Source organism: Nicotiana sylvestris, chromosome 4, assembly GCF_000393655.2.
Source record: "Nicotiana sylvestris chromosome 4, ASM39365v2, whole genome shotgun sequence".
NCBI classification, from domain to species: Eukaryota; Viridiplantae; Streptophyta; class Magnoliopsida; order Solanales; family Solanaceae; genus Nicotiana; species Nicotiana sylvestris.
Window position 1 is genome coordinate 37,301,879 of NC_091060.1, and position 17,390 is coordinate 37,319,268.

At 36.1% G+C, this 17,390-nt stretch overlaps 1 protein-coding gene across 3 annotated transcripts; it reads left to right on the plus strand.

The window, feature by feature from the left end:
- Positions 1 to 1,572: 1,572 nt before the first annotated feature.
- Positions 1,573 to 17,048, plus strand: LOC104230639 (sulfhydryl oxidase 2-like). Of its 3 annotated transcripts, XM_009783502.2 has the most exons (12): positions 1,610 to 1,929; positions 3,403 to 3,427; positions 3,751 to 3,843; positions 9,451 to 9,632; positions 11,555 to 11,624; positions 11,728 to 11,796; positions 11,884 to 11,957; positions 12,044 to 12,200; positions 14,040 to 14,080; positions 15,691 to 15,837; positions 15,959 to 16,405; positions 16,594 to 17,048. In XM_009783502.2, exons 1-12 carry the CDS (start codon positions 1,706 to 1,708, stop codon positions 16,613 to 16,615), a joined length of 1,551 nt encoding a protein of 516 aa, XP_009781804.1. In that variant the 5' UTR covers positions 1,610 to 1,705; the 3' UTR covers positions 16,616 to 17,048. The 3 variants fall into 3 exon arrangements, with proteins under 3 accessions (XP_009781802.1, XP_009781804.1, XP_070027992.1); XM_009783500.2 differs by lacking the exon at positions 16,594 to 17,048 and having other exon boundaries at positions 1,573 to 1,929; positions 15,959 to 16,558; XM_070171891.1 differs by lacking the exons at positions 1,610 to 1,929; positions 3,403 to 3,427; positions 16,594 to 17,048 and adding an exon at positions 4,130 to 4,200 and having other exon boundaries at positions 3,769 to 3,843; positions 15,959 to 16,558.
- The last annotated feature ends 342 nt before the right edge of the window (positions 17,049 to 17,390 follow it).

A 17,390-nucleotide genomic window follows, 5' to 3' on the forward strand; every position in this document is an offset into this window, starting at 1 on the left:
TACATGTTCGCGTGACATAATTACGAATTTTAAAAAATAAATTAAGGTCCGCGTCCGCGCGACTTTGACTAAGTTTTTTTTCTTAAATAAATTAAGTGTTGTGAATTGTGTACACGTACGCGTGACATGACTCTTGACACGCCAAACCACACGAGTATACGTTTGCGTAACTCAATAATTCTTTAAGTACGAGTAAATCACGTAATTAAAAGCGGTAAAGGTAAAATGCATATAGTTTCTAAACACATAATTAAATAATTTAAGCCAAGTATAAATGGTTAAGCGACCGTGCTAGAACCACAGAATTCGGGAGTGCCTAACACCTTCTCCCGGGTTAACAGAATTCCTTACCCGGATTTCTGGTTCGCAGGCTACAATACAGAGTCAATCTTTTCCTCGATTTGGGATTCGAACCGGTGACTTGGGACACCATAAATTATCCCAAGTGGCGACTCTGAATCTTTAAATAAACGAATCTCGTTTCGATTGTCCTTTGATTGGAAAAACTCCCTTATACAGCCCTTGCGGGTGTAGGTAAAAAGGAGGCGTGACAGTCTTCGTCCTTGAGCCTCTTTTGAAATTTAACTCAAATCTACCGCAAATCACTTCACATTTAAGTTTTGAACACCTCTTGATATTTTCAATCAATTGGAGCAACACCTAATCCAAACAACTAACAGACTCTAAAAACCCAGATCTAAAATCTAACTCAAAGATTAAAAAGAGAAAATAAAAAAACTAAATCGTGAAGAGTCTCAAAAGTCATCACGCTCTAGAACAAAAATACTCTTAGTTTTCGCAGTAAGCTTTTCTTGCCGTAACATCAAATGAAATGAGAAACTTGACCAACTACACTTAACTCCATAGGTTTTAAAAGCAGTGGTTGTAAGAAAATAAATTTTGAAATAGGAGTTGTCAACTATGTTGTTGCTAGTTCTTTTAAAATATGTACAATATGGATTAGGTCGGTTAAAACTTAAAAATATGGGTCATTTTTTGTTATGATGTGAAATCACATGTATTTTCTTGTAATTTAGATTTTTTCGTAGGAAAGAATAACGAAATTTTAATTAATTTTGAAATTATAGCTAATTTTCAATTAGCAATAAATCAAGCTAATTTTGAATTTCTTCATTAATTTTATTAGGTAAATCTCATGAATTTATTCTTTTAGTTTTTCATCATATCTACCTTGGGACCTAATTAATTCAAATAAAGCCTCCCTAAACTTGAACCTGAGATTTGTCCAACCTAATGCACATACTTCCTCCGGTCCAAAATAAATGATTTTTTGACCTTTTTCTTGTGGTCCAAAATAAGTAATTTTTTCAAATTTCAAGAATTAATTAATTTTTTTTTTCCTATATTGTACTTGGAGTAAATAGTGTTGGAATATGTGTTAGGAGTATTTATGTGAGATAGTAAAGATTAATATAGTCAATTTCATTACTAACTAATGCTAAAAAATAAATTTATTAATCTGTAAGGTATTATCAAATAAGGACAGTGGAGTTAGGTAATCTGTCCCTCTGTTCTAACGAAATCCGAAAAGGACCATTTTCTATTAGCCAATTACCAAAATCAGATCGAAGTCTTCCCTTATAAAACTTCAAAACTCATATTTGACCCTCTTTTCCTCTTTCCCTCTTTCCCTATCTATGTTTCTTCATATACACCATTTTTCCATTTACTGAAATCTTTGGTCATGTCTTGTTCAATATTTATGCTCTTTTTGGCTCTATTTATATCAACCTTAGAACAATCGGTTTCTATTTCAGCTGGATCTCAGCGTGCAATTCTTAGGGCAATTAGCAATAATCAAGATAGTGAAAAACCTGATTTTGGTGTTGAATTGAACGCCACCAACTTCGATACAGTGCTCAAAGACACTCCTGCCCCTTATGCTATTGTTGAATTCTTTGCTCACTGGTCAGTTTACTGATTTTTTTGGAGAATTGATAGTTTTTTGGCTGTCGCTTTATCTAACCTTGTGTTAATAACTACGCCCTTGATCCCAAGCTAGTTTTATTTATTATAACCGTGGTGTCATGGCCAACTAGTAGGGATACCAGGTAACTCTGTCCATCAGAATCGAACATTTAAGTTATATACATTGAGTGACAGTGTAAGGATCTTTTTACACCATCGCTGTAATTTTGACCTGTTATATTTGGTTACTTACCATTTAATCTAGTTTATCAATCAATGCTATTAATTAGAGTTACCTACAATTACCTTTTAAGTAACCTAATTGTATAGATATTTTGTACATTGTTAGTGCATAGAACTTATACACTCATTGGAATGAAGTCGGCTAGCTTCTTTTGCCCTAGAAGGGGCTTGAGCCCTTATCTCACATGGTTTTCGTTCCTCAACCCCGAGCTACACCTTGAAGAACACATCAACCCTGAGCTAGTTGTTGTGGTTGACTATATGAATTTTTGTATCCAGTCAGCTCCATAGGGGCTACTTCATTCACAGAATAGTTAATGGTACAACAATTTCATTCAAATAAATCTCGTTGATCACAAGAATGATAACTTTGCCTCAATCCCATACTGGTTGGGGTCGGCTATATCAATAATTTGGGTATGATACCTCTACATCCATTCTGCATAGTGGAGTCCAGTTCATTCAAACTCATTTAACTCTACTCCCATTTCATCCACATAGAGGCGGATCCACGATTTAACTTGACGGGTTCAATCTTTAAACTTCTTGACACTAAACTCACTATACTTCTAAGACTATGAGTTCAGAATCTAATATTTGTTGAAATTTTGTTATATTTCACATATATATGTATGTTCTGTGGCAGAAATACTAGGTTTGGTTGAACCAGTAGCACTAAGGCTACATCCTCTACTGATTCCAAAGGAACCTTGTTAATTGGGGGAAGGAAAATTGTTGGTGCTGTGGTTTCAGCATGTCTAAATTAACAGGACCTCATAATAACTAAAAAGTTTTACTTGTTAGGAGTAAGAAAAGCGTTTGGTGGTTATTAGAATTCTGCAATTTGGTTGATTTTATGATTCATATATAGTTAGTTGTGTTCTTTTTATTCACCAAGAAACGTGTTTGCGCAATCCGGGAATTCTAATAATTGTTCATTGTGTATTCTAGTTCTTCTTTTGCTTGGTTATGTAATATGTTATACTCTACTTGATGTGGAATTCATATCAACATTCTAGAGGAGTAAGAAAAGATTAGCAAATTTAACACCACCATAACTTTGAGAAAAAGTAATATGTTGCCTACTTGTTTTACTGGTGTGTGTTTACCAATACTTTGATCAACTTCTCCATGTTGTTCAAGTTCTATCTTAAATTTGTAAACATATTATTTTGTACCGAGTTTGCATCCATGTGATTCTCACTTGAAGCTCTTTTATTGGTATCGTAGGTGCCCTGCTTGTAGAAATTATAAGGTATGAATCTGCTACTTATTACTCCCTCTGTTCCACTTTTATATGACACAATTACTATTTCGAGAATCAAATGAGTTTTTTTTTACTACGTGTTTGCAAATATTTTTTTAAATATTTTGAATTGTAACCTATAGTAATTTTTACGTAGTTTCTAAATATGTAAAATTTTATTTCAAAAAAATTGAAGATCCTATGTCCCAATTCACACAAAATATTAGTTGGTTTGACCCTCACACTCCAAATTATGCCACATAAAGTGGAACAGAGAGAGTGTATGAACTTCCATTGTAATATTTCTAATGGATGAGGCAATACTTTTGCAGCCACATTATGAAAAGGTTGCAAAACTCTTCAATGGGGCAGATGCTAGTCATCCAGGAATCATATTAATGTCAAGGGTAGACTGTGCATTGACGGTATTACTCTATGCTTTATTTATGCTTCTCAAAATTACTTTGATCCTCTATTGTTACATAATCGCCTCGTTTGAGTGCACATCTGTCAATAGTCAGTAACTGTATTTTGAACGTTTTTCCCTTTTTCCTGGTGGTTTCTGGGATTTATGAAAAGCGTTCATCTTTCTTAGATGTTCATTTTCCCAAATTTATAGTTGTTTTCAATTAACTACAATCCATGGATTATGTTTTCTCCTGCCCCCTCATTCGCCATTTGGAATGTTTGAAAATTATAATATAATTGCAGGGGGAGGGGCTCGATACTATAAAGCAGCGATGGGACACGTGGGAAGTTCAAATCAGCCTAACCGTATAAAGGCATGTGACCGGGCACGTGACATCTCAATCTTTACTAATAAGACCAACCAGTTTTATAACACAAAGAAAGTGGGCTCAGATTCATTGGCCCAAATAATCTCTGAAGAAAGGGCCTTTAAAAAGCCCATGTCAAATCACAGAACAGACCCTTTTGATGAGGAGATAAAGGCCCTGCAGTTTGACTATTCAGTGGGAAAACAAATAACAACTGTGACGGAGGAACTCAAGGAAAACATTTACAATGACAGTTCAGAGGAAGAAAAAGAAAAGAAGGAAGAAGACGAAGAAGAAGGAAAACAACAAGAAGATTTGATTGAGGATAATGCCTTGATAATTATTGCTGAGAATGAAAGGAAAGAAGATGATCAACAGGAATTCAATAACATGCACATACAGACAGCAGAAACAGATGGGTATGTGGATTGGGCAATTGAAGAAGTCGAGCCTTTAAACCATCACAACTTAGAGTCAGAAGAAGACCTGGAATTAGAAACATCAATATGGGTGCATCAGAACATCATCAAGTTGAGCAAAGAATTTGGGGTGGAATTTAGTGGGTGCGAGAGAGAAGCCTTAGAATTGTTTATGAAAATTGATAGTAGAAGACAAACAAACAAAGGGGGAGAAGTGTCTATGGTATGCCAAACACCTAAGAAAAAAGGATTCAAAGAGCTGAAGGGATTGGATATTGGAAGTAATTTCAAGAGTAATGGAACTAGAAGCAGGGGGTAGTTTTATTAGTCATAATCAATGATAGTGAATATATTATCATGGAATGTGAGGGGACTGAATAGAGTTAGGAAAATAAGGGCAATTAAAAGTCAGTTGATAAGTTGGAAGGCAGGGATTGTTTGTTTACAAGAATCCAAAATAGAAGGGGATATTAGGGAACTAGTCAGAGAGATATGGGACAGTAGATGGGTAAATTTTGAACAACCGGAGGCTAGTGGGACCAGGGGGTATTGTAGTAATGTGGGATGGAAGAATATGGAAGGGGGAAGTTTGTTGTACTGGAGCTCACACAATTACTTGTAAATTCTCAAGTAAGATTCAGGAATATACATGGCATCTTTCAGCTATGTATGCTCCTAATGACAGGAGAAAGAGGGAGGAAGTTTGGTGGGAATTGGCAGGGGCAAGAGGGCTATTCAATGGACCATGGGTGGTATGTGAGGACTTCAATGCTGTGAGGTACCCATCAGAGAAGAAGAACTGTTCCAGAATCACAAGAGCAATGATGGAATTCTCAAGCTTTATTGAAGATATGGAATTGGTAGACTTACAATTAGCAGGAGGTGATTACACCTGGAGGAAAGGGGACAAACATGTAATAGCAGCTAGATTGGATAGATTTCTGATCTCAGTTGAATGGAATGAAAACTTTAGGAACATAAAACAACAATTGATGCTGAGAGTTACATCAGATCACTCACCATTAATGCTTCAATGTGGTAGCTGGGAACCGGTAAAGTCATATTTCAAGTTTGAGAATTGGTGGTTGCAGACTGAAGGCTTCAAAGACAGAGTTGAAGATTGCTGGAAATCTTTCATCTGTGAAGGAAGGCCAGACTATATACTAGCCTTTAAACTCAAAGCTCTAAAGGCAAAGCTCAAGGAATGGAGCAAAACTATGCAAGGCAATTTAGCATTAAGGAAGGCAAGTGTTCTCAATCAACAACCGGTAAAGTCATATTTCAAGTTTGAGAATTGGTGGTTGCAGACTGAAGGCTTCAAAGACAGAGTTGAAGATTGCTGGAAATCTTTCATCTGTGAAGGAAGGCCAGACTATATACTAGCCTTTAAACTCAAAGCTCTAAAGGCAAAGCTCAAGGAATGGAGCAAAACTATGCAAGGCAATTTAGCATTAAGGAAGGCAAGTGTTCTCAATCAACTTGCAGAACTGGAAGAAGTACATGAACAAATGAGCTTGACTGAGGAGGAAATTTACACAAAAACATCTTTGTCCATGGAGTTTGAGGAGATTCAAGAAGAAATAGCATGGAGACAGAGATCAAGGGCTCTTTGGTTGAAAGAGGGAGATAGGAACACCAAGTATTTCCATAGAACAGCCAATGCACACAAGAGATATAATAACATTGATCAATTGACAGTGGAAGGGGAAACCTTACAGTGTCCTGAAGACATCAAGAGAGAGATAATCAGATTCTACAAGAAGCTGTACACAGAAGAAGAAGACTGAAGGCCAACAGGTTCCATCAGAAACAACCAAATGATCACTATAGAAGAAAACTTAATGCTGCAGAGTCCATTTGGAGAACAGAAAATATGGGACAGTGTTAAGGTATGTGCAGGTGACAAAGCACAAGGACTTGATGGATTTTCAATGGCATTCTTCAATAAATGCTGGGATGTGGTTAAAAATGATGTGGTAGCAACAGTCCAGAACTTTTATGATCAAGGAATCTTTGAAAAAAGCATGAATGCCACATTTGTGGCTTTGATTCCTAAGAAGGTAGGGGCCAAAGAATTAAGAAATTTCAGGCCAGCATATACAAGATTATTTCCAAGCTATTGACTGAGTGACTCAAAAAGGTGGTTAACAAATTGGTGGATCATCAACAAATGGCCTTCATTAGAGGCAGACAGATCATGGATGCTGTGATAATAGCCAATGAATGTATAGACACAAGGAAGATAAGCAAAGAGCCTGAGATTCTATGTAAGCTGGATATTGAGAAAGCATATGACCATTTGAATTGGAAATACCTTTTGGATACTCTGAGGAGGATGGGCTTTGGGGGAAGATGGATTAGCTGGATTAGATATTGCATTTCCACTGTAAGTTTCTCAGTGCTTATCAATGGAGAGCCAGTTGGATTTTTCACTTCATAGAGGGGGCTGAGACAAGATGATCCCCTCTCCCCTTTTTTATTCATAATTGCTATGGAAGGGCTAAATGACATGGTGAAAGTAGCTTAGACAAATAACTGGATAAGGGGCTTTAAAGTGAGTAATAGGGCTGATAGCAACATGAGGATTTCACACCTACAGTATGCTGATGACACCTTGGTTTTTTGTGAAGCTGAAAGAGAACAAGTGAAAGTGCTGAGGGTGATTTTGATTCTTTTTGAAGCTATTTCTGGGATGCACATCAACTGGCATAAAAGTTTCATTTACTCATTCAATGAGGTTATGCATCTACAAAGTCTGGTTAATATACTTGGTGGGAAGGTAGGGGAATTACCTACTGTATATCTGTGGATGCCATTGGGAGCTAAGAGCAAATCAAAAGATATTTGGAACAGTGTGCTGGAGAAATGTGAAAAGAAGCTAGCAAATTCGAAGAATCAATATCTATCTATGGGGGTAGATTGATTCTGATTAATTCTGTGCTTGATGCCATACCTACTTATATGATGTCTTTATTTCCAATTCTAGTCAATGTATTGAAAAGAATTGATATTCTAAGAAGAAACTTTCTATGGGAAGGTAACAATGAGAAAAAGAAAATCCACTTGGTTAAATGGGGAAACCTGACTACAAGCAAGAAGGCAGGGGGACTGGGAATAAAAAATTTAAAAGTACAGAACCAGAGCCTGATGATGAAGTGGCTGTGGAAATTTGCAGCAGATGAACAAACATTGTGGACAGGGGTTATTAGGGAGAAATATGGAAAGGAAGGAAATTGGACATCCAAGGCAGTGAGAAGTCCATATGGAGTCAGTTTGTGGAGATCAATCAGGAATCTATGGCCAAAAGTGATCAACAAAGCAAAGTTCAAAGTAGGAAATGGTAGGAAGATCTCTCTGTAGGAAGACAATTGGCTAGGTCAAAGGAACCTTGAAGGGGCTATTTCCTGACATACATGCTTTGAATTAGCAACCGCAAGCAACAATAGAAGAGGTTTAGGTCAGGGCTGGAATCTCACTTTCAGAAGAATGCTAAATGATTGGGAAATTGACAGAATTATCCAGTTTCATAATACTTTGGAGCAGTTCAGTGGTACCAACTCTAATCAAGATCTTATTATATGGCAAAGGAACAGGCAGGGAAAGTTTTCAATTAGGGAAGCTTACAGGGAATTCAACTTGTCCAACAATCAGGTAGGCTGCTGGCCTTGGAAGATGATATGGAAAGTTAAAATTCCATACAAGGTTGCTTGTTTTACATGGCTATTGGCAAAAGAAGCAGTGTTAACACAAGACAACCTAACCAAAAGAGGATTCCAATTGTGTTCTAAAAGTTATTTATGTGGAGAGAGGGCAAAGACAATTAGCCATCTTTTTTTGCATTGCAAATTCATCATACAGATATGGAGAATCTTCATCAGCTTAAGGGGAATTTCATGGGCAATGCCGGGAAGAATCCTTGATATTCTAGCATGCTGGAGTAAAGAGGGCACACTTTCTAGAGATAAAAAGAGATGGAGAACCGTCCCAACCTGCATATGGTGGATAATTTGGGAAGAAAGGAATCAAAAATGCTTTGAAGACAAGTTCAGTAACATCCAGAAGATAAAGATGAAATGTTTAGCTCTTTTTTATTTTTGGTGTAAAAGAAAGCTTTTGGAGGATCATGAATCCATTTAAGATGTTTTAGAATCCTTGTGAGAAGACCAAGGATTACAAGTTGTCTGTATTTTTGTTTGATCACTTTCCTTTGTAATTATGGGTGACTTCACAATTTTAGTGAAGTCTTTATATTAATATACAAATATGTTACCTTCTCAAAAAAAAATTATAATATGGAAGTTACTTTGAGGGTCATAGCCTCTATGTATGCATCTCTCTCTGAGAGGACCGGGCCCCAATCTCTATGTCTGCGTCTTTCTCTGAGAGGACCGGGCCCCACCCTCCAGGAAGAAGAGATGTGGGTCAGTTTGCAAAGACAAATGACAAGACAATTTGAAGCTATTTCGGTGGTGGTGTAGTTTTCCAAATGAGTAATATCTTTTGCCACAAGATACAAGTTTAATCAGTCGCTCCTTGTTTTTAATAAGTTAATCAGCATTTTTATGCTCTTTCCATTTGAATTGGGTAGCATGGACTCAGTCAATATTGCTTTGATTGGGATTCTTGCTTTTCAATCATTTTACATTGCCTTACTTTTTCACCTGTAGTGAATTTTTAATGGGTTTACCACTTGCTACCTCCTATTAATGCAGACACTTTTTCTTTATTATTTCTTTCTCTTGTTATTAGCCTTTTCTTTTTTCACTCTGTTAAGAGCCTTTTTTCTTAACGTATACCTACTGATTTTTTCCTCTCATTCATCTTTTTGGCAGCACAGATAAATTCTAATCTTTGTGATAAGTTCTCTGTGAAGCACTACCCGATGCTTCTATGGGGCCCTCCTAAGAAGTTTGTTGGTACTGGTTGGGATCCAAAACAAGAAAATAGTGAAATACGCTCCATTGAAAATGGACGCACAGCTGATATCTTGCTAGGCTGGATCAACAAACAACTTGGAAGGTATATATGATTTCCTTCATAAGTTTTGTAGTCACTGGTGAAGTCGTGTCCTAAATTAGCTGTCTTATGGTGTTTAAAGCTCTAAAGCTGATTGTGTCTTGTGGTAGCTACTGTCACAAAGTAACAATTTTGAGAATAAATCATTATCTTTCTCAATAATTCATCTGAGCTGCCTTCCTTTGGGTCTTTTGTGCTCTACGGGAAATTAAACTGTAATATCTTTAATAGTCATTGCCCTTTGACATAATAGAAATATTTAGTCTACTAAGGAGTGTTCCTCGAATACATGAAATAGACATGATCATAGAATTTGATGGAAGAGTGCAAGGCTGGTAAGTTACTTTTGGGTTTTACGGGTATAAAGGTAATGAATAGTTTGAAAAGTATAAAAGTCAGTTCCAGGGGGCTTCTGGTTAATGTTGTGCTAGGTGTAGAGTATAAACATTAGTCCCATAGGCTGAGGTAGCATAAAAGTCGTTCAGTTTTGGCCTGAATTGGGTTGCTCCCTCATAAACTAGCTTCGGAAGTTGTACATGCTTTTACTTATACATCGTTACTCCCACCCTCATTGGTAGTAATCACTATGCAATGGTAAAATTAGACTTGCACTCTAACAGAAGTAGAGATTCTTCCTATTCAAGAATGAAAATCTGCAAGAGCTTCTTCCTATTCAAGGATGAAAATCTGCAGAACATACTCTTTTCCATGATAAACAGCTACATAATACTATATAGGCCAAATACATATACAGATCATTAAACTTGGCCCAATTTTTTATTTTGGCACTTTAACTCAGCCTTGTTCCATTCTGGCCTTCCAACCCCATTTCTTTTGTTCCACTTTGACACAAAATTTTTTCTCCCAAGTAAAAATGCAGTGCATGCAAATACCCAGTTGCTACCCCCCCCCCCCCCAACCCAAATTTTTTTTTTTTTTTACTTTTTTTTGTAATTTCAAATTATTATTTTTTTTCGTTTTTTCTGCCCACATCCCGGGGAAAAAAATATATTTTTAATATATTTTCAGTAATAATTATGGGTTTAACTGAAAATTTGTATGTAAAAATTATAAAAAAAATAGATATAAACCCATAACATTTAAAAATATAATGAGTTCTTTTGTTCCACTTTGACACAAAAACTTTTATCCCAGGTAAAATGCAGCGAGGGCAAATACCTAGCTGCTACCCCCACCCCCACCCCCCGCAATTTTTTTTGTAATTTCAAATTATTATTTTTTTCGTTTTTTCTGCCCTCCTCCCGTGGAAAAAATATTTTTATATATATATTTTCAATAATAACTACGGGTTCAACTGAACCCATAACTTTCGACGCGGAGTAAAATTTGTATGTAAAAATTTATTAAAATTGTAAAAAAAATAGATATAAACCCATAACTTTAAAAATATAATGGGTTCAATGTTAAAAACATTAAAATTGAATCCATAGGATTTAAATTCTGGATCCGCCTCTACGTTGGGAGTATGAAATTTGGCTTAAAAAATGGCTCTCACGCGCCTACAAGGGTGGGACAAATCACACATGGAATCTAGTCAGCTTTTGTGTCAAAGTGGAACAAAAGAAATGGGGTTGGAGGGCGAAAATGGAACAAGGCTGAGTTAAAGTGCCAAAATGAAAAATTGGGCCAAGTTTAATGGGCTGTCTATGTATTTGGCCTACTATATACTGGCTATAAAAATGATGAACTTAAGCAATAGTCAGTGAATAATTTATTTTCTTTTTGATAGATTTTTTTTCCAGTAAGGTAAAGAAAAAAAGTTCCTGGTTATTTCGTAAACCCATCAGTTGTATGCTGTTACATAAAAAATCTGTTTTCACTTTTAATTTGTTTACGTCTCCGTCTTTCACAAGTTTAATGCCTAATCAGCTATTTTCTTCATTGCATTAACCTTGAAATTTCAGCTCATATGGCTTTGATGATGGGAAGTATGAAAATGAGCATCTTCAGAAGAACTTTTCAGATCCTGCCCAGGTTAATAGGAGAGCATGATATTAAATTCTGATTTCTATTTTTGCAAATTTAAGCTGTCCATTTTATGTGTGTCTCTCACTTCTGTAAATCTTTTCTTATGAAGATCGCCACAGCTATATATGACGTTGAGGAGGCAACATCCACTGCCTTTGGCATCATTCTAGACCATAAAGTAAAAAGCTAACTCTCTCTCTCTCTCTCATGGATAACTTTGGTTTGCATGACGTAGTTCGATATATTTGGTCCTCAATTAATGCAGATGATTAGATCAGGGACACGGGCATCACTTATAAGATTCCTTCAACTCTTGGTGGCTCATCATCCTTCTAAGAGGTTAGCTCCTACATTCCAGTGTTTTGTGAATTGTAAAAGCATATCCTGCTTTTCATTGACTTGTAAAATTTGGATATTTTTGCTAGGTGCCGGAAGGGAAGTGCAAATATATTGGTAGACTTTGATAATCTGTGTCCATCAGAGATATTGTCGGTGAATAATGAGGAGGCTGACAGTTGTAGCAAAAAGGGCGAACTGGGAAATTACCAAATTTGTGGGAAAGAGGTTCCTCGTGGATATTGGGTGGGTACATAAGCTTGTTCCTTTATTGTAGCTGATGCATACTGAGCTCGTTATTCACTTGTTTATTTAGTTGAAGTTGGTCATTGCCCTACCCTGGCTTTGGAGGGGTTGATTTTATATTCTAGAGCAAGAAACTTATACTCAAGGCACAATCAATCAATCAACCACACCTCAGTCATAAACTAGCTTTCTACATCTGCAGTGCATATGATCCACCTATTTTCTTCAGGTTTTCTCTGCTTTAGTTTATTTATTAGTAGAGGGTTCCATTTGTAAATAAACTGCAAGCAATGATCTACACGATCTTGGTGCTTTTTGTTAAAATAACTCACTTAGATGTTAAAATAATAATAAACATTGTGAACTCTAGATATAATGAAACAAAATTGAAGCTTTTGAGATGAAAACTTCCTACATTTATTATTGTTATTACTCCCATAGTTCTGCTTTATGTCTCGTTTTATATGCCGTTGTTTGAAATGTTAATTCGGCTTATGTAATTATATTAGTGGTAGTGGAAGAAAATATTAAAGTAATGGTTGAGAAAATTATTTCAAAAATGAAACATGACTTCAAAGTTTTAAATTGATTTGTTAAATGAATTTAAATTCTTGAAACTTGTTAAAGTTATATTGAATTTTTTAATGAATGGAGTGAAAACATTTTGGGACGTCCATTGTGGAAAGAGTGTCATATAAATTGAGTGGGCGCATTATTTATTTATTTTTGTAAGTAGATACACTATTATTTTTAAATCCTAACATTTAACTAAGAACGCATGCATCTCAAATTATATATTTTTAAGTTCTTCCATTTGGAGTGTACTCATATCAATTGTTCATCAATCTTAGCTGAAGTTCTCTGGGAAAATTTGTACATAAATCTTAGCAGAAATTGATAGACTTCACGAAAATTTAATGACATAAGAGTTACTGGTCAATAGAAATCACGGTGAAATGACAAGGAGACTAAGTGTGAATTTTGTTGTTCTTACAACGAAAAACAAAAATAAATCCTCACGAGTGTTTAGGAAATATTTTTGTGGCTGGAAAACTAACTCATGGTAGTATTTATTATTTTCATAATCTTCTCTTGGCAATATATGACAGCTAACCTTTTTGCTTGTCCAACCGTCTCCTTTTAAGTGTTTATATTTCAGTCCTTTTATTTTGTTTTGTTATTTGGTGGGGTGTGTGTGTGGGGGGGGGGGGGTTGGTTGGAAGGAGAGGGATTGGTGCTATATGTTGAATGAGAAATCTATTGTATATGTATAGATCGAGTTTGATTTAGTTCGTCCATCTGTGGCTGGACTAATAAACTTATTTTGTAACTTTTTCAGTAACTGTCTATTGGCTATATAAGAATGCTAGCCTTTTGATTGTCCAATCTTTTTATGTGTTTCAATTTTAAGTCCCTTTTTTCATTTCATTTCTTTTTCCTTCTGGGGTGTGGGGGTTTGGGTGGTAGATGGGGAAAGGGGATGGCTTAGTTGGATGAGATATGGTCTATGTGTAGATATCTTTGAGTTTCATTTAGCTTGTTGTATCTTAGTGGTTCTATAGCTCGTCCCCTTCCTCATCCTACTCCTAATTTTGACTTACATAAGGTCTCGCATGAGTGATATTTCTAAGCTGCATGAAATGGAGTAGTAGCAAAAGCTCTCCAAATGGACCCTAACTTTCACTATTCTGGTGGAATTCGTAAGGTGTATAGTCTTGTGCATGAAGACACCCCATCTTTATACGATAATATTAGCTTGTAGGAGATTCTGCATGTTGCTTTGCTGTGCTGTGCAATTTAAGCATTTCTGATTCGTTTATGATAATCTGTTTCATGCAGATGTATTGTCGTGGAAGCAAGAATGATACCAGAGGTTTCAGGTAATGGATCATTCATGTACTCATTATTCATATGTGAAATCATTTACAATTTCATGATTGTAGAAAATCTGTATAGATAAACAATGTAGTGAAGCAGCTAAACTCGTAGTCAGATAATTCATTATAGAGATATTAAGTTGAGGATTTGCATTCTATTGATGTCTTTAAGGTATTTTTTCGATGTTACTGTGTCAATGGCAGTATGAGTAATGGCCTAAAGGGCCAAGTGGGATCGGATAGGGTATTTGAGAGGTCGACGTCTAGGTTATTTTTATTTTTCACTTCTGGTGCTGGTTTGCATTTAAGGATGTGACCTAATACACCAAAGAACAAACCAAGAGCCCTTGAATCGACGTTCGTGAGGAGAAGAATCAGAGGACGTTCTTTGTAGATCTAGTGACATGAAGACATCCTAGATATTGTAACCCATATTGCCTCTTCATATTAAAATTTTTAATTTGTTACACTTTTCTTGTCTCAATTATTTTTTGATTCAGAATTTTGGTTTATGATGGGGAATAGTTGAATATTCCCAAATGGATCAACGTTAGAAATATTTTCCTTTCAAAGGATGCGGAATTATGAATTTGCCATTCTACTAAAAAAATCGGAAGCCTGAATGACATACATGTTGAGTTTTAAATCTTGGAGGCTTCAATTATCTAAATACGTACTGTTAAAGATGCAGGGATTCAAAAAACTTCGAGTAAATTGCAGAGAAGTTGAGGAATTGGATGTGCTTATCTTGTGGTGTAGAAATTTCATAAATTTAAAACAGTGTAATCAATAGGTGGACCGCAGAACTTAATGCCTGTATTCTACAAAACACTTTGCTTCTTTGATAGCATTAATGTCTTGGGAGTGAAGTTTGCACCAGCAAAAGTTATGGTCTAGGTTTTTGTTTGATGGGGAGACTATGAGGGCTTGAAAGTAAACAAACTTAGGTGGGTTTGGACTATGTTGCGTGGACTCTTCAAAATCCCGGCCGCACCCATGTCGGCACGTCATGGGTGTGGGATCCATACCGGGTTTGGTCAACTCTTTCCCCCTCCTCCCCCTCTCTCTCTCTCTATATACACACTCGCTTTTCTATTACGCGAGATATCTTATGAATAAAAATTGGTGTTTATAAAGAATTAAAGTTTTATTATTAGTTTTAGTTCAATAACTTTAACTAACTGAAATATATACTTTGTATGTCGTAATATACATTTATTAGCCGTATCCCAGCACCCATATCCGCATTCGGACTCCCAAATCCTAAAATTTATGTGATGAGGAATCTGACCTCTAGACCCGCACCCGGATTGGATACCCGCACCCGAGTCTGAGCAACATAGCAGTTTGTTTGTAGAACCAGGAAATGAGGGGTGGGGGGCTTATAAAACTATGCTGGCAGTGAAGGATTGATTAATGCTCCTGCAGCCACACACATAAATCAGCAACTCAAGATAGTGGTTCAAATTTATTTCAGTTCACTGCTAAATGCCTTTGCTATAACGATACAGTAGCAGAGGTAGTGGATGTCAAAAGTTAATCACGTGATTTTACAAACTTACAATGTTAATTTTCTTTGCCAGTTTTCTTAGCCACATGTTTACCTTTTGCAGTTGCGGTTTATGGGTGTTGTTACACTCACTCTCTATCAGAGTTGAGGATGGAGAAAGTAACATGGCATTCAGAACTACATGTGATTTTATACACAACTTTTTCATCTGTGAGGAATGTAGGCAACACTTTTATGACATGTGTTCAAGGTAAAATGTCAACGAGGCTCTTTCTGTTTCTCAACTTAAACTTTCTGAACATTGTCTTTTTGTTATTGACCATCAAAGTCTGGTCATTTAACTGTTGTATTTTAAACGTTTGCAATTCCAGTGTATCTAATCCATTCAAGAAAGCGCGTGATTATGCACTTTGGTTATGGAGAGCTCACAACAAAGTTAATGAGAGACTAATGAAAGATGAAGCATCACTAGGAACAGGTGATCCTGAGTTTCCAAAAGTTATTTGGCCTTCAAAACAGCTTTGTCCGTCGTGCTATCTTAACCCAGGTGAAAAGAGCAAAGAAAATAGTAAGATCGAATGGAATGAGGATGAGGTCTTTAAGTTTCTGGTTAGTTACTATGGGAAAGAGCTAGTGAATCTCTACAAGGAGAAAGAACTGCAAGCAGTTGGTGGGACTGAGAAAACGGTTAATGAAGAGTTGGTGGCCTCAACAAATGCAGTGGTGGTTCCACTTGGAGCTGCATTGGCAATCGCAGTTGCTAGCTGTGCATTTGGAGCGCTCGCTTGCTTTTGGCGTTCTCAGCAAAAGAATCGGAAGTATAAATATCTACACTCTTTGAAGAATATATGACTATTAATAATGACATCACTCAAGTAGGTATAGAAAAACCAATATAATTTAAAAACAAAAATTGAAACGCAGAAAGAACTTAAAAGAAGATCGAGATTGTTGGAGGTTGACATTCTTGCTGTCTTATTTATTTCTCTTACATGAAACATTTCAGACCAAGAAGAAGCTGGAACTGAGTATGTTAAACGAGATAGATCTACACATGGATGTATGTATAATTCAGAAGCAAGTCAAACGATGCTCAAAATAGGAAACAAATTGAGAGGGATTCTAATGAGACTCTCCACTGCTAGAGATTTTTCATACATCTTTTTCATGTACCAGTTCTCCTATTTTCACAAATGGAGTGTACAGATTTACGTTTAAATTGTAACTGAGCAAGATGATGTTTTGAGAGCCTGTAGTTTTCTGCCCCAGCTATTCTTTCCATTTGGTCTTGGATTCTTGATTTTACAAGTGGAGAGATATTTGTAACAGTATAAAATATGCTAGTCTCTTTCAGAAAGCGGTGGATCTAGAGTTTAAATGTTACGGGTTCTGAGTTGAGATAGTAGGTTCTGAAATGTATATCTAACTATATATATATATATTCTTGTTTTTCCCTTGGAATGATTACAAAGTCTAAACTATAGTGGGCTACCTTACATTTCATCCTTCCATTTGTGCATGTATGAATTAACTGAACATGAATTCTTATTGCAGAGTTTTAAAAGGCGCGAGCGTATGGCGAGTCATTTTACATATGCCTCAGCGAGGCATAAGCCCCGAGGCACAGGGCATAAGCCCCATGAGTATTTAATTTTTAATATTTCATAAAATAATATAATTACAGTAAATATTTATAAATAGGTAAAGTTGCATTAAAATTGAAGAAAACTATAAATATATGGAAAATATATAGATGTGCTTCATCCCCACAAAAAACTAGTCAAAACAACAAATAACTTGAGT